Raw genomic sequence first — 18,737 nt, forward strand, 5'->3', positions numbered from 1 at the left:
ACAAATTCAACCCAGATTTATAAGCAATCAGAGGCTTTAGAGAAATTTTTATTTCTGCATCATTATGACATAAGCATCACCTAGGAAATTCATCAACTCAAATCAGCATCCTTCATGCAGCATATTTATATTCGACTGGAGAGATCCGTGGGTTAAAAATGTCTTAGAGAATCTGTGTTACGAGTAATGTTCCTACCAGTAGAAAATTTAAAAAAAAAAAGAAAATGAAATAAAAACAAAATCAGCCACTATAATCATTTTCTGCTTCTTAGTTTCTCTATTTAGTTTCTCATTTTGACTTAAATATTTTCCCCTTTCCCTTTTGTTAGCATTTAGAGAAAAAAAAATCTTATTATATGCACATTAATTCCTTTATGTATTTTTATATTATTTATATAAAATTTTTGGCATGTGGGAAAAACACTTACCTGGTCAGGGGTAATATTTTTGGATATTCCATTACCAAACTTTGAATTAAAAGTCAGCCTCTATACTTTTGGACTTGAATAATTTCAAACAATTTTTAATTAATATTAAAGTAATTAATTATTATAAATAATTAAATGATTACTAAAATTATATCTTATTTTGTTTGGCTGACCAGTTAAGTCAGCATGTTATGTTTTTTCAAAAGTATCTATATTATATAGAAAATTAATTAACAGTTCCTAATATACAATAGTTAATTGCTAATATACTGAAATTTTTCATGGTGATTCATCCCTTTTCTGGTACAGCTAACTGAAATTTTATTTTGTCTTTCTGCAGAAACATGATGGACAATTTACAGTGATCCAGTTAGTAGGTATGCTGAGAGGAATTGCTGCTGGAATGAGATATTTGGCCGATATGGGATATGTTCACAGGGACCTTGCTGCTCGCAATATTCTTGTCAACAGCAATCTTGTTTGTAAAGTGTCAGATTTCGGCCTGTCCCGGGTTATAGAGGATGATCCAGAAGCTGTCTATACAACTACGGTAAGAAAAAGTCTTTTACTGCACTTAATTCATATTCCTAAGATTTTCCTACCAAGAAAACAGAGCTGATGGGTGGGGAACCTGCAGCCTTCTGATTTCAGGATTGTTTTCTTTTAAGCACCAAAGTAGGCAAGAGAAGTTTCTTCTTTCTCTGCTGCACCCCTTTTAATACAACGATTTGTTTTGTAAAATCTGGATTCAGTCAAAAGGCTTCACTTAAGGCCATATGTGGCCTTAAGGCCACAGGTTCCCCACCCCTAAGTGATTGCTTTTTTGGGGGAAGGATATTATTGTTTTGTTTTGGGGGGGGAAGGATATTTGTTGTTTTCAAAATCTATACATAATCTAAGAAGGAAAGTAATGATAAGAATGATACCACGCTTACCTTATGTTGAGATGTTCATAGTAAATAGTATAAAGTTACATACAGTGACATCTAGTTACTAAAACTCTTATTTGTAGCAGAAAAATATGACCACATTTTAAACAGAGATTTAAAAGAATATTATCTATGCTAATTCCTATACCTTTTATGAAACTAGAACAAAGGAAAATATGTGAGGATTTATTTAAATACCTCATATTTCATTCCATTTTACTAGTAATTTAGCCTAATTTGTCATTGTCTTTTCAATAGACTCTTGCCCTAAGACCACACAAGGCCCATTAAATTGAGTTGCCTTGTAAACTTGAAATGAGAAAACTTGTAATGGGATTCTAAAAAACAGATTAGTAACTTTAAATACATTTAGAGAGCAAGATGGATAGTCCTGATGCTGCTGAATTGCAAAATAAAAATACAAATATTTAACTGTTGATTTATGGTATTGCCTTAAATGATTTGTAAGTTGTTATACATATCTAAAAATGTCAATTTCTTTTTCTAACAGGGTGGAAAAATTCCAGTAAGATGGACAGCACCTGAAGCCATCCAATACCGGAAATTCACATCAGCCAGTGATGTATGGAGCTATGGAATAGTCATGTGGGAAGTTATGTCTTATGGAGAAAGACCTTATTGGGACATGTCCAATCAAGATGTAGGTGTTACATTGTTTAAAATAATAATTTAATACACAAATATGCATTATTATTGCAACACATAGCTAATGGCTCCTTAAGAACAAATTTTTATAGAATTATAAAAAGTATGGTTTTCCACAATTATTAACACAAATGACCACAACATTACTGTAAATTAGTGGTTCTATTAATTTTATTATTTTTGTTTCATTTTGAAGAATTACTTTTTTCATTTTTATTTAAATTCTGTGTACATGATAGAAGCCTACAGAGGATTGTTCCCCTTCCGTAAAGTTAAGGATGCTGTCCTTATACAGCTGTAGTGGGAGAGTCATATGAGTAAAATAATCATTGTGGAGAGGAGGGAGAGGAAGGTTGTGTTTTGTTTTGTCTTTGAAGCTTACCTTTCTTTTTCTTTTAAGGTTTCTCAGAAAATCTGCTTAAATTATCTATTGTTGCTTGATTTAATTAAATTTTAATTTCATGGGACAGTCTGGATTTTTATGATCAATATCTGTAAATGTTTCATAGTGATATTTTAGAATGTAATCTCAGTGGGCATATCCTTGGAAATTCCTAAAAACGGGGGTGGAGGGGCGGCTTTGACTAAATGTGTATATTCTGTTGCCAGGAGGGCGTACTAAAACATAAAACATACTGTTTTCCTTTGACAAAAGAAGCTGATGCCAGTCCATTTGGGGGGTATACATCTCACACCAACAGACCATTTATAAAACAATGTAGCATAGATGCAAGTGAATACTTGTTTTATTAGGTTGAATTATATAAAATTACCATTTTTAGGTCAAGAACTTTCAAATATTGACAGATTCATATAGTTCAACCTATTGAAAATACGAGTGACATTTAGATAAATGTAGAGCAAGTATGACATCCTAGAAAGTTACCCTGGATTATACTAGAAATCTGGAGAATACCTTCATTCATAGATGATGAAAACATTCTCCAAAAGAGTATACTAGAAAGTCCAGAAGCAAAGGTTTAGCCAGCTGTATGGAGACCAAAAATTTGACTCACTTTCATGTAACAGAAATGCAGTACACTTGTGGTAATTAGAAATGAAGATTAGGTTGGGGTGATGAAAGGCTTTTTTGAAGGAGTTTAGAAATGATACACAAGTTCTTAGAGAGTGGAGTAAAAGAATAAGTAATGCTGGCCAGGCGCGGTGGCTCACGCTTGTAATCCTAGCACTCTGGGAGGCCGAGGCGGGCGGATTGCTCAAGGTCAGGAGTTCAAAACCAGCCTGAGCGAGACCCTGTCTCTACTATAAAAATAGAAAGAAATTAATTGGCCAATTAATATATATATAAAAAAATTAGCCAGGCATGGTGGCTCATGCCTGTGGTCCCAGTGACTCGGGAGGCTGAGGCAGTAGGATTGCTTGAGCCCAGGAGTTTGAGGTTGCTGTGAGCTAGGCTGACGCCACGGCACTCACTCTAGCCTAGGCAAGAAAGCGAGACTCTGTCTCAAAAAAAAAAAAAAAAAAAAAAAGAATAAGTAATGCTTAATGAAAGTCTACATTATCATTTAGAAAAAAAAGATGTGACCAGCAAACTGGTATGGAGGAGTTAACTCTTGAGGTATTATAACAGGGACAGCAATAGAAACTGACTATGGTTACAATGGAGTTATTTTTTCAAAAAGACACGCAAATTATTATATTAAATCAGTATCTTTATTATTAATTTGCAATTATTTTTATTAGGTTCCTATGTGTCTTAAAACTTCTAAGTCATTATTTTTAGATAACTGAAGTAAGACTTCATATTTTATTGATAAAGTTATTTTTTGATACATCTACCTACAATTTTCTGCATTAATTGAAAAGTTCACAGCCTGAACAGGGGCAAGTTTTAAATCAGCTAAATCTTTTGATTTTTGAATTGGATGAGGAAATGAAACTTTTTCATTTGCTTTTTTGTTTTTGTTTTTCAAATACAAAAGTCTAAATGATGAATCCGTTTGGCAGAGGCAAAGTTGTTAATATTTGACAGGGCTCAGTGTCAAAGATTTCATGGACTGTCAAAATGTGGGCAAACAAATCCTTGGGGCAGAGAAAGAGAAATATTTACATTCCCTAGACACTCCATGGAGTTTCATTTCTTTTGACACCTTCCTTCTGTACTAGATTCAAACATAAAGGGACTGACGGCGATGACTTAAATTCAAAGTTCACTTCACTTCCCAAAGTAAATAATGGAAATGGTTAAGAGGAAAAAAAATTCTCCAATTTTAATTTTTAAAATTTCCTAAGTATTGTTTCTTTGTTCTTCTTGAAAATGAAAGTCATAAATATAGAATTTCTATAACAAGGATTAATAAATATTTTTATTGATCAGATGAAATTATTTCTGCAGTGAGGTTTAGTTCTGACCTATTAATTAAATATTTAGCTACATCTATTTTTTTTATTTTGAAGGTCTGAATTAACTAATAAATTTGGACACTGATTTATATAGTAGTAAGAGTAGTATATAGTAGTACATAGCTCAGTCTGTATAGTGAAATTGATATTAACATTTTTCTTATTGTGCCTTATTCACTATTTTATAATTATGTTGTTCAAGTGCTATTTGACCAATTATGTTAGATTGTCAATGGAAAAAAATTGAATAATTGAAGATAATGAATTCCATTCTGGGATAAATTTTCTAGATAATTGCTTTTTTACTTGGAGTCTCTAGTAGGAGTTCATGGAGAGACTTAAGGGAGCTGTGAACCCCCTGATCCATGTGGGAACCCCTTTGTATTTGCAAATATATTGTATTTTACCTTCATCAGACTTTCAGGTGTATCCACTTTTTAAAAAATTAGTCTAGATGGATTTGTTGAATGAACCAATTCACTTTACATTGTTTAAATTTAGCTGCTAGGAATTTGTCAAGGACTTTAGAAAGCCCTCACATTTCAGATGCCTCAGATTTTAAAAAGATTTTTCATAAGACGCCATGAAAACAAGATATAAATTAATGGGTACGTTTCTAAGCAAGTCCACAGAATTCCAGGCTGAATAATGAATAAAATGAGGTTTTTATAATCTGAAGAAATAAAAAAGGAATGGTGTGGAAGTCAATGAGTGAGCTAGTTGTCAGGAGGCTTTAGTTTCACTCCAGACAAGGCAGTGAAAAAGAAACCTTGGGAAAAGATAATATGCATGCGCATGACCAGACCTGCACCCAAATAAGTTATCACTTGATTAACCCCTGCATGAGCACTCATTTGTATTTTCATGTGCCTATAACTTTCTTGAATTTTAACTGCAAAGGAAGCAATTGGATTTGGTTATTTGCTATTAAAATCAAGAGGTTAAGCTTTCCAAATAAATTAACAAAACTTTCATTCTTCTGAAAAATCTGCAGATATTTTTTAGCCCTTTCCATTAATGGCCTTTCACAGAAAATCTTTGTGTATGTAAATGTAGTCAAACATAATAAATAGTTTGGAAATTTAAAGTACTCTCTTGGCTTTCACAGTAGTTGTTTTTTAATTGAACTTATATATTTACTAGTCCAGATACTATTTTTACTTTCAAATTATGAAAGTTTGAAATTCTTTACTATGTAGATTTCATTTTTTCTGTTACTAGTACTCAACAAAATATTTTCTTTTTTCTTAATTTAAGCAAGGCCAATAAATTGTTAATTTTACTAGTAGGTAGTCATAAGGATGATAAAATATTTAAGCTTCCATAAAGATATGGGACATAAAGATAATTCCTTAAAGTCATCTATTAAAAGTTATTTAGGAGCTCTGAAAATATAGCACACTTGTAATTAGATTTATTCTCAGCTAAATTGTTAGCCCTCAATTTTTCCTTTTAAAAGTCACTGCTGATTTATGGCTTTGTATTTTTTCATATTAAGATAGAAACAAAAGTGCAATGATTTTTTTGTGTGTGTGTAAAACTTTGTCATAATCCTGTAAGTGGAATCCAACACTTTTAATTGCATAAAATGTGGTCATATTATTGTGAGGCTAATGAAATGAAAATGAGCATTGAGCAGAGGACAGAAGCTGATCATGTTATATCCCATTTTGAGTTATTACAGGCCCATTATAATGGGGTCTTTCTATGTTCCTTTTTCTCTTAATTACAATGGCCATCCGGTAATAATATGGAACTACTTTTCAGCAAGTAACTTTTGTTTTTATTGCTATGTTTTACTTGACGGCATATCCCAAAGAAATCATCTTTTCGTGTGTCCCATCAAGATCTTTTGAAAAATTTCATTTAGCCTAATCATTTCCTAATCTTCTGGGAACTTTCTAGATATAGAGTTGCTTATGAATGTTTTTCTTTGATATCTATTAGAATACTAAGGGCAGATCTGGGCTTCTACTAATTTTATAAAGAGATATTTTAAATGAACTTAGTGAATAATTACATAGTGCTTTAAGAAGTGGAGGTTCCCCGATCTTACCTCTGTGCATTATTGTTTCTAAGAATATATGTAACTATTTCCGGAAAATATATTTTCCTAATTGAAAATATAATGCAGTTCTTAACAGCATGGGCTCTGGTTAGATAGTCCAAGTCAAATTTTGTCTCCTCTACTGACAGCAACATGATATTAATTGGCCCTTTCCTTTATTATCTGTGTCTTAGATTCTTTATTTCTAGAATCAATATAATAACAATACTCATGTGATAAGGATTTTATAGAGATCAAATGGGATAATTCAAGTTTAAAACCATGTCAATCATATAGTATGTATTTGATAAATATTTGCTGTGATTATTAATTGTGTCTTTAACAGATAAGTGTTTTTCTCCCAGGCTAACCAAATAAAAACTACAGAATCTTAAGGTTTCATTTGTTCCCAAATCATCTCCTGTTGGCTGGCTTATCCTCAAAAAGCACACCTTGGATTATGCCAAACTGCTCTATAAAGGCCAAAGAGTTCCTAGACAGTATTTTTAGAGTTCCTGTCAATAGGGGTGTGGATATTAATGGAAGTATTAGGGTCTCAAATTCCATTCTTATTCCATTCTCAAATTCCATTCCATTCTCCAGAACATGCATTATTTTAAATTTTATACTTTGTTGCTATTTCTTTAAAAATTTGCAAACCACTATATCTTTGAACATAGCCTGATATTTCATTTTGTATTGAGATCAATGTTGTTTCTCTGCTATAAAAATAGGAATCATCAAATTTCTGTGATGCAACAGTACAACTACAGAAGCTCATTAACTTTCAATCCTGTAAAAGTCATTTAATGGTACTGTTGTTCATTGGCACAAAGACTTAAGAATATATTGTGTTCAAAGATAAAGAATCAATTGTAAATGTTATTGTGAAAGCTGGGAGTGCTATTGAAAAATGTTATGTCAGGAAGGCCATGATAAGATTTAGATTTATATTTTAAAAGACTCTTTGGAGGAAAAGAAAAAAGAAAGATCACTCTATCTTTCAGTACACCTGAAGATAAACTATAAACAGGGAAATAGGTTAGGAGGTGATGGGAAATAATGAGGACTGAATTAATGTTCTGAGCATTCATGAAGTCCTGTCAAATCAAAAAGAACTGCATATGTTTATAAGCACCTTCAAATACAAGGAAAACCACTCATTTTCTAATGAAAAAAATACTCTCCAATTGTTTACCGTGTGATGATTTTGAACATATAATGTTTTATTAATAGAAATTATTTGTTTATTTATTTACAACTTGAACCACTGTTCAAAACATTTAACTAAACTTGCCATAAGTAAATTATTTTTGCTTTACCTAATTTGTTTGGCACTTTTGAATCCAAGTACAGTGCTATTACTGGAATGTTGTACAAAGCCACATGAAATTCTTTGCATTTATAACAGTTTTTTTAAAAATATATAATTTCTCCTGTAGCTATACCTGAGATATTTGCAGAATTACCACATGGGTAGGTTTGCTTGTGTGTTGTATAGCTTTTTAAAGGGATATTTCAGAGGAATGCTTACAGTGATACCCAACTTTTGTAATCATGAGGTCCTAAACAGGGAAATTTTTAAAATTCTGTCATATGACCTCTACTGCATTCAGTAGCAACACTAATTGTGGTCACTTAAGGCTAAGGTGCTTTCTCTATAATTGTTGTTCAAAATAAAGTACATAAGGAAACACCCCTGACAAATTGTAAAGACTGACTTATGGGATAATGACTCTATCACTCTCACTTCAGGGAGATATATATTAATAGATATACAGAAGTAAGTATGGAAAAATATTTTTTATAGTATTTGATCATATCCTATATTTAGGAAGTAGTAGAACCCTCCAGAAAGTGGTGACTAATTGTATATATGAGAGAAAGAAAGAATCTAGGGCAGTTCTCAGCTTTCTGACTGAGATTGGAAGTGCCATTAATTGAAATAGTAAAAGATTGTTGGGGAAGTGATAAATTCAGTTTTAAATATATGCAAAGTGAGGTACTTATGGAAAGTTCATGTGAAGATGTTCAATAAACTGATGGAAATATAACTTAGTGAACAGGGAAGAATTTGGGCTAAGATTTTCTTACTTTTCAAAAATTACTCTGAATTAGTTCATCTGTTTACCTCTTAAACTTAATTTTTATATATAGATTTTTCTTCAAGAAAAAAGTGGACTTTTACTTTTTTCTCTTATATAAAAGAATTTCTTCCAAAAATTATTGATGCCAGTTACTTTATTCATTATACCCTATGACCTTTTACATTTTAATATGTTGTTCTTGAATGTCAACATGCATCTTAAGAATATGTTTCCCTAAAAATATTACGGTCATTAACTTTTTTAAAAGCCAACTTTTTTGTCTGCCTACTTTTAGCTGTATTTTCTTTAAAAACTCAAAGATACCTCTTTTTTATTCAAAGAGACATTTTGCCTTACATTTCTATTGCTATTATATTAGTCAGTGTCAAAGGATTTGTTATTCCTCCTTGAATAATATTTTAATGTCTTCCAATCTCTTCTTATTTGTGTGGTTTGCCTTCCTGTTATCTTCCCTGTGCTACCTAGATTTGTAACAATTTCTGATTTTTAAGACCTATTTTTGCTTTACATATAAATAAAAAACCCAGGTTTGAATGATAAGTAACTTTTAGACTTTCTGATTTACATGTACAGATATTTATGGAGACCTATTTTTCATTAGCATTCAAAGCTTTATATAAGCAGTATCTGAGGCTGTTATTAGATATAAATAGGCAGTGGTGTGCTGATAAAAGTGTGAAAGCCAGCACTCTGAGTGGGAGAGCCTGGATTTCCCAATTTCTGTTGTAACTCTTCTGACACCTGCCCTTCCCCAGGCTGATTAGGGAAGGGATGCCATCATCTCTCTTGAACCAGTACAAACTGGCTCCAGCATACCACCGTGTCTTATAGCACTAACACCAGACTTCATATTATTTAATAATGTACCTGGTAATATTTTCTGTCATAGTACATTCACATATTATGATATCCTGTTTAAAAGTGTCATCTGAACTTAGCAAAAAGTGAATCTTTTTTGTCTCATTTTGGATCACTCAAAATTTCCTTTTACAACTTGCAGAATTTTTTCAATTTGTGGGCAGATATGTACACTCACAACTCTATACAAGTGAAATAGTTCCATAACATGTTCTGTTTTGAAAACCTCTGGGATGACATTAAAAATGTTTCCATCTCTTATACCCTGGGTGAACTTAATTGCTGCTCTGTATTGCTGAATTAACTAGGAAATGTCATCATACCCTGCACTTCATGCACCCCTTAATAGCATGCTTAATACTCATGGAAGTTTTGGGAAAAAGGAAGTCAGCCTTTTGTAAAGCAATGTGCCTCATTCTTACCTGGATAAATCATTTGCCCTACCAGGCAATTCATTGTATTACAATTGAAGTTCAGCCAGTAACATATGTAATGTCCTTTTGGCTATTAGGTTATCAAAGCAATAGAAGAAGGTTATCGCTTACCAGCACCCATGGACTGCCCAGCTGGTCTTCACCAGCTAATGCTGGATTGTTGGCAAAAGGAACGTGCTGAAAGGCCAAAGTTTGAACAGATAGTTGGAATTCTAGACAAAATGATTCGAAACCCAAATAGTCTGAAAACACCTCTGGGAACTTGTAGTAGGTAAGAAATCCCTAAGGAAATGGAATATGGAAGAAATTCATATATTCACGTAAATGATTTATCTCCTCAACCATCCCAATGGCAAATTGACTTCAGTGTTGAAATATAAACTCATATTAAACATGTATATACGTGTTTATTTTATATACACAAGTTTTATATATAAAATATATAAATATAAATATATATATAAATATATATTTTATATATAAAACTTGTATATACAAGTTTATTTTATTCTTTTCAGATGGCTTACCTTAATCGAGCCATCTGTTTAATTTTACTTGTGTTTAAAGAAAATCTATTAATTATTATATTCTTGCTTAAAAGTTATAGATATCACTAGCTATCTTTCTTTTAAAGCTTTCTAAACTGGATTTTTGTGATAAGATGGCATTTCACATTTTCAGACTGATATTATAATTACATGTTGTTTTATTACTGTTGCCCTGGTTATTCGTTATGTGCATATTACCTATTTTATTGTTTTGCTTTGAGTTATTTAATAAAATGATTTTATAAAGTTTAAGTTTACAAAAGAAATTCAATACATGATTACAGAGGTATACCTCTTAAAAAGAGTCCATTCATTCTTTGCACTTGGCTTACACCATTGTAATGTATATTAGTATTTATTCAGCCTCAGCTGCCAGGTAAGCTGGATGCTCTGGTTTGTACTGATAGCAAGTGAGGTATTTACATACACCTACTAACTCCCCAGGCATTCACAAGAGTGCCATCAGTACAGCAGATGCCTAATGTCTCTATAGCACCCTCATGGCCTGAACAAAAGAGAGCACAGCCAAATGTGCTCCCTTTACTCCTAGGGACTTTTGGAAAAGCAAATGAACAAATATTTACTGATTCCAAATGCTGTTGGCTATACTTTAAAAACATATGGAAGATGCAAGCTGGTGGTCATCACATCTAAATAAAATGTAAATTTAAGAGTTTGTAGATATTGGGCCACATGTATGCTTTAGGTTTTTATTAGTATATCTATTTACTTTTTTATCATATATGTAAATTAAAATATCTAATTTCATTCTGCATTCCTTTATTTTTGGATGGGCCAGGACATTCTTTCTTTGGTAGTTCATGGGAATATTTGCTTTTATGTTTCATTTTTATATAGGCCAATAAGCCCTCTTCTGGATCAAAACACTCCTGACTTCACTACCTTTTGTTCAGTTGGAGAATGGCTACAAGCTATTAAGATGGAAAGATATAAAGATAACTTCACAGCAGCTGGCTACAACTCCCTTGAATCAGTGGCCAGGATGACTATTGAGTAAGCTTAAACTTTAAAATTATATTTAAGAATGAACGAGGTACAATCCATGCTTTATACATTATGTTATCTTCTTTATATTAAAGGGATATGAACCCCTGAATCATGAAGAAAAGCATTTCTTTAATACGTGCTTACTATGTGCCAGGCATTATACTAAATATACCTTTAAACACATTATCTTTTTAACCCTCACAATAACAATTTTAATAAGTCAATAATTTTATACCCATTTTATAGACAGTAAAGCTAAAATTTATTTAAATATTTAGTTTCATTTAAATATTTGAATGTTCAAATAGATTCATTTAAGTATTTTTCTTAAGCTAACTCAGCTAGTAAGTGACAGCTAATATGTGTCCATAGCCAGTGTTCTAAACACCACCCAGTGTGAGGCTTCCTCTTTCCTTAACCACTGTATTATTTAGGTTCCTATTCACTGGGGAAACTTTCTTCATTTCAAAGAAGGATTTGTTCCACCATGTTTGTGTTAGACTTTAAAAAATCTCAAAATTTCATTCTCAATACCAAAATGCATTAGGATATCCAATATGACTGCTTTCTGAAGAGATCAAAACATTCAATTAACTATAGCTAAGAGTTTAACTTACTTTTTAGAAGATATATGATTGATTGATTTCATTTTTTTTAACCTAAAAAATGACCTGATGAAATAATATTTAAAATTGCTATGAACTCAAAATTAAAAGAATTTAATTTTCTTTTCTGATTTCACCACCGATTATGTGGCCTTGTATAATCTTTTAATATTTAATATCCAACTTTCCTGGGTAATGCAGTTCATCTCAGTCAATGGGTTTGAAAATGGGAGACAATAATTATGGTTCTTCTTGTAGGATACTGTTTATGTGCTGTCATGAAAAGGCTTCTACATTTTTCAGATAGGATGGACACCAGCAAACAAATAATCTTTCCTGGTATATGTCAGAAAATGACATGTAGATAAATTTAATCATGTACATGCTATCTTGTTCAGTTTTCTTCTAGTCACCACATGGGTGAAGTTGTCATATTTATACTTAGATCACAAAACGATCTTTACCCTTAAAAACCATGTTTCTCAAAGTCACTGCTATGAAATACTATAGTACTAGATTCTTGCAATATTTTAGCTGCTTGTAAATACATAAACTCAACCTTTCAGGCTATTAAGAGAGGCGAAGTATATAAACAGATACAATTAACTTATTTCAAATTTAAGCTATTAAACATAAGTATTACTCCAAAAATATTACTTTCTTCCTAACCTGTAGTGAAATGATTGAACTGAACTGGAGTAAGTATACAACCAATAATATGCTCAGAATTACCACATGATAATTAAACTAAGTATAACATTTTGCAGGATCATTGGTGATTCCCAGTCTTTCCTCTAGATCCCAACAAGTGTTTCCATTCATACTATATCCTATTTTTCCAATTAAAAACTTCTAAACCCAAATTAGCGTCAAGAACTAACTTCAAATAACTTTTCCTAACCTTTCTTTAAGTTAATAATACTTTTAAGACCTTAATAATTTCTTATATAAATTTCAAATCTTTTTAAAAATAACTATCAAGGCAAATTGAGAGCTTGAGCAATTAGGTTTTTACAAAGGAGAATGTTGATGCAAGTTACCCATCTGATCCACTGCAGGAATATGATCATGATACCCAAGAACACTACGATAAGATCTGGCTGCCTAAAATATAAACAGATTATGTAATTAAACAGTTGATGACAGTTTAGAACCATATAATTCTTTGTGAGGTACCTAATAAAAAATGCATTTGTCTTTTTCAGGGATGTGATGAGTTTAGGGATCACACTGGTTGGCCATCAAAAGAAAATCATGAGCAGCATTCAGACTATGAGAGCACAAATGCTACATTTACATGGAACTGGCATTCAAGTGTGATAAGCATTTCTCCCTTTTAAGGGAGATCATGGACTGCGAGAGAACAGTACTGGCCTTCGGTATATGCATAGAATGCTGCTAGAAGACAGTTGATGTCCTGGGTCCTTCCTACAGTGAATAGAAGATTTTAGAAGCACCTATAGACTTGAATTCCTAAGTGCCACCAGAATATATAAAAAGGGAATTTAGGATCCACCACTGGTGGCCAGGAAAAACAGCAGTGACAATAAACAAAGTACTACCTGAAAAACATCCAAACACCTTGAGCTCTCTAACCTCCTTTTTATCTTATAGACTTTTTAAAATGTACATAAAGAATTTAAGAAAGAATATATTTGTCAAATAAAATCATGATCTTATTGTTAAAATCAATGAAATATTTTCCTTAAATATGTGATTTCAGACTATTCCTTTTTAAAATCATTTGTGTTTATTCTTCATAAGGACTTTATTTAGAAAGTTGTTTATAGCTTTGGACCTTTTTAGTGTTAAATCTATAACACATTACTACACTGGGTACCTTTGAAAGAATCTCAAATTTAAAAAAAAACTTAGCATGATTGAAGAAGATATATCTCTGTCAGAACATTGGTATCCTTTTTGTGCCATTTTATTCTGTTTAATCAGTGCGGTTTTGATATTGTTTGCTAATTGGCAGGTAGTCAAGAAAATGCAAGTTGCCAAGAGCTCTGATATTTTTTAAAAAGAAATTTTTTTGTAAAGATCAGACAACACACTATCTTTTCAATGAAACAAGCAATAATGATCCATAAATACTATAAGGCACTTTTAACAGATTGTTTATAGAGTGATTTTACTAGACAGAATTAAAAAAAAATACTCAAATTTTAGGTTTATGACTATGTAACAAAATAGTTGAGGCACTTCATCTAAAGAATGTTGGTGAAGACAAGTCTCTGAAAGCAAGAACTATCCAGTGTTACCTAAAACTTAATCTGAGCACATCTGAGATTTTTTCAGTCTTGTGACATTAGGAAATTTAGGAGAAATAGTTGACATATATTTTATAACCTCTTCTGTTGAATGCAGTCCAAACATGAAAGGAAAGAAATTAAGTTTTCTATTAGAACTCTGAAGCATGATCAAAGGGGCAGTTCACAATTTTCACCATTAAAAAATAAATTTGCTGCACAGAATATCACCATTGCAGTTAAAAACAAAACAAAACAAAAAGTCTTTTATTTGTGAACACTGATGCAAGAAGCTTGTTAAATGAAAGCACTCTTTACCCTAGAAAGAAGAGGTGAAGGATCTGGCTTTTTCTTTTTTAAGCTTTATTTATTAAACCATATTATTTGATTACTGTGTTAGAATTTCATAAGCAATAATTAAATGTGTCTTTATAGATATTGCAGGAATGTATACATATTGTGAGTAATGCTTTCAAAAGTTATGAAAATCATGAACTACCCCAGAATTGAACTGTTGTACTTCCAAAGAGAATTGGGCTGTTTATAATGATTTTAATAGAGAAAGATCCCAGGGATCGGTCATAATTGGTCTTGTTTGATAATGTGGGCATCCACAAACAAACAAACAAATAACAGAACAAAATCTGTAAATGTTCCTTTGTAAAACTTGTAAATTTTATTTATACTGTCTTGTTTTGTACACACATTTCTCTGTAGTGGGCTCTGAATACATTGAAAATGCACTATATTTTTCTATTTTACTTGCAGAGCATCACAAAAGAACAGGTATTTTCAGTGCTACATAATGTGTTTTCCCACATTTAGGACCAAAGATGGCTATAGAAAAACTCAAATGGATTGCTTCCCAAACCCCTCCCCACCCTTTTCTTTTTCTTTTAAATCACTGTACAGTGTTATTTGATATTTTAATTTATTTTTTGATTGACTAGAAAAATCATTTTAATTTCACTAAAATGTTTTTTGTCCCTGGGGAAAAATAATCTGTAAAAGTACTTTTAATTAGCATAATACAGTCACCTAGACACTTCCATTTGTAATCTTTGTAATAGACTGTAAATATATTTTTGGAACTATAACACAATGTGCTTGAGGGTTATTTTTCAGTGTCTGCAGTGTATACAAGTGTTTATACTAAGTACAGCACTTTACAATTCTAATCAGTAGTATTGGCCTTTGTGAGAATGAGTGAAAGAGTTTGAGTGAGTGTTCTTAATTCCGTTTGGATTCTAGACTCACTAATAATGAAATTCTTTTCTTGTTCATAGCTTAAGGTGCTTATTTTTTCTATTAAAATTAAATTAACAAAAAGCCATTCTAGAAATAGAAGACATAGTATGGTATACGCAAACGGTGTCTTTCCTGCTTTTTTCTAGCACTAGATTTATAGTTGAGTAGTCTTTCTTGAGTAGAAGGGCAGAATAAAAGTTTTTTTGAGTTTTTTTCAAAAATAACTTTTTCCTTCAGCAATATACCTCATCTGCCTTAAATTTTTTACAGCTCTTTACAGGGAAAGGGGAGAATGGATGGGAAAGACACACAGCACAATAGGAAGTGTATGATTACATCATTCTCGTTTGTAGGTTCCTTTTCACAAACAACATTATGATTTTGAAATACATGTATGTGAAACAAATATTAAGAGACAAAAGAATTAACATTGTAATGCTGATTGTAATACTCTCTTCCAGAAAGAGATGAGATGGTATAATGATAAGAATGTACAACTTGCACCTTGAAATCATTTTTTGATAAATTAGTGCTCAGGGGAGGAAAAGTAGAGAAGGTGAACGGCAAAAACAGAATTCCAAAATTATAGAAATGCAAAAGGAAATGGCCTCCTTGCTTTAATAGAGCCACCTTTTTTAGAACACTGTCTTCACACTTGACCTGTGTTTTGCATTCAGTACTGAAATAAAAGTAACTTTATTACATCTGAATCTAACATTTTCTCAGCAATTGATCTGGGCCTTGTTTACTAGAACTGGTGGTTTATGCTTGTCAGAGCACTATTAGTTGAATCATATTGTATACTTATGTAATCTACATTAGCTAGTACTGTTTAGGACTATATTTTATTGCTCTTCTTATCCGTGTTTTTAAGACAATTAAAATGGTGTAATTCACCTCTCTTTTTTATTTAGGTAATGCTGATATTCTCCCTTTTGTTTCCTGAGTAGCCTAGAACTATGCTACTCACTGATGTGCATGTTCAAATAAATTACTGATGTGTATTTTTTTGCTATATGTGGAGAAATCATGGGGAACTCGGGGTGAGATGTGCTTTTTGTTGGTTGAATTTGTCCCTCCTTGCCTAAGAATTACTACAGGGGTCATCCTTTTATAAGGACAAACTGCTTTTGAACAGTGTCTTCAATGTATCAAGCACAAATAACTCTTTCTTCAACACGAATCATAAGTCTCTTTTTACCAGCTTAAAATAATAAACAAGTCTATTAGACAATGTAAAGAAAATCCTGTCTCCAATCATTGGCGGATTCCTTTATGTCCCTAACACATTTTTTATTTTCTTACATAATATTATGAGAAGAGATAAAGTTTTATTAAAATAGTTCAGTGGACCAATCAGAATATGAAGAAAAAGTAATATCCCTTGCTTCCCCTTGTCCTCTGGCACACTGACTTAATTCCAGTCTAGTTATTGCAGAATAACAGGACTATGCCTTCAAAGAGCCACACTGTCAAACATTTTAATTAAAACATTTTTGTTACTTTCTGAAACTACTACTACCTGGTACTAACAAGAATATTTGCATGAAAAAAGGAGGTATTTTGTCATTGGACCCTGACATATTTTAGACATTTGATATAATAGGTCTACATGGAGACTTTTTGCATTTAGGCTCCTGGACAATGCAAACATAGAATCCAAAACAAATGGGCAAAGTGTGAAATCCAGTTGTCTGATTGAGTTGCTTAATATTGATACTGACTAAATGATTATTCTAAATTGCACCTGAAATGAAGAAAACTAAATACTCTGTATTTCTAAAATATCACTATCTTAAGCTCTAAAAACTCTTAACAAATATCCAAACATGTTTCAAGAAAATGAGAATAATAGTCAAATGCCAGATAAGGTGCTTATCACTAGCTATCATACTTGAAGTGCTGAGGCTCACGCTAGGCTGAACTGAAATTCAAAGATAATCTTGAAATCTTGGCCTGGCCCTGCCCATCCCTGATATACAGGGTAACAAATAACATGTTGGTCAAAGATGCAAGGCATGAGACAACACTCATGTTAAGTTCACACAGTGATAATTACATAGCCGAAACACTAAAGGAGATCCCTGAAATTATCAAATTATCTCTTAGAGTACTAGATTTATAAGTGGTACAAAAATATACTATCCTATCAAAAGCCATTATGAAAGATACACATGTTCCATCACTAAAAATTATATTTTAAGGTTTATGTTAAACATCAGTAACAATTTTTGTTGATCCACTTATCTCCTACCTTTACACTTTGTTTCATATTGTTAGCTACAAGGAAAACTCAATATCAATTGTGAAGAAACCTGCTGAAAGGAAAACACAAGTCAGACAAATGATCAAATTCCTAAATGCAAAACCCATAGCTACAGTTAGTAAAGTGATAAAAGACAGTGCATAGTGACTGGCAAATTTTCAAGCTGTTCTGAAGGGAAGAGCATCTTCTTAGTTTTGTGTTGATGTCCCTCCCGAACCCCCCAACTCCAAACACACATACACACACACACACACACCATCAGCTGTTCTTACTCTCTGTCTAATGCATCTCAACATACCTTGAAAAAGGTGGGCAAGAGGATAAAATATTTCATTGGGAATGCTTCTGTGAGCCTCATTAGAGTTAAGTGCGGTGAGGGGTGCTTTTTTCCAAGTTCAGTGATTGAATGTGATTAAATCTGTAATTAAACAATGAAAGACCTCTTGTGATTGACCTTGAGGTTAAAACAAATGTAATTAATTGATCCAATTTAATTGGACCTATTGAATAAAGTTTTGTAAGTAGTGATGTGCTAGTCTAGTGTTTTGTAGGTATGTAACAGTTAGTAGGAATTCCTAAATTTGATAATTGGGCAATAGTAGTAACTGAGGTGTTGTCTATTTAAACCTCCAAGAATAGCAAATAAATCTCCTTGTATTTCATTATTTCAAATGAAATAATGAAATGTCCCAGATATCTACTGCTAAAAATTATTTTTGTCTCTCCTTTGAAATACATGACCTGTAATTAGGTATATTTGTAGATTTTATATATAACTGAAAATGCACAGTATCTTTTTCAATGTGTGGTTAATCATCAATCTTACTTGAAGATGCTCAGAGGAAAACAATGAGCAAATCTGTTTTAAATAATGTTGGTTCTAGTTTAGCAAAAGACAAACATACTGTTCAAGTCTCATCATTTCATGTAACCAAAACTAAATAAAATGAATGACTAAACAACAAACTCTAGAAAA

General features: G+C 32.1%; 1 protein-coding gene across 4 annotated transcripts in view; it reads left to right on the forward strand.

Annotated features, from left to right (window-relative positions):
• Nucleotides 1–18,358, forward strand: part of EPHA7 (EPH receptor A7) — a 177,962-nt gene extending 159,604 nt beyond the window's left edge. For 2 of the 4 annotated variants that reach the window (XM_076003108.1, XM_012750912.2), the window contains exons 13-17: nucleotides 769–978; nucleotides 1,869–2,018; nucleotides 9,912–10,105; nucleotides 11,241–11,396; nucleotides 13,201–18,358. In XM_076003108.1, the coding sequence (XP_075859223.1) occupies nucleotides 769–978; nucleotides 1,869–2,018; nucleotides 9,912–10,105; nucleotides 11,241–11,396; nucleotides 13,201–13,315 (825 nt within the window). In that variant the 3' untranslated portion in view covers nucleotides 13,316–18,358. The remainder of the gene's footprint in view (nucleotides 1–768; nucleotides 979–1,868; nucleotides 2,019–9,911; nucleotides 10,106–11,240; nucleotides 11,397–13,200) is intronic. The other 2 variants (XM_012750910.3, XM_012750911.3) reach the window with 1 other exon arrangement.
• Nucleotides 18,359–18,737: the final 379 nt, after the last annotated feature.

This window comes from Microcebus murinus, chromosome 5 (assembly GCF_040939455.1).
Source record: "Microcebus murinus isolate Inina chromosome 5, M.murinus_Inina_mat1.0, whole genome shotgun sequence".
Taxonomy (NCBI): Eukaryota; Metazoa; Chordata; class Mammalia; order Primates; family Cheirogaleidae; genus Microcebus; species Microcebus murinus.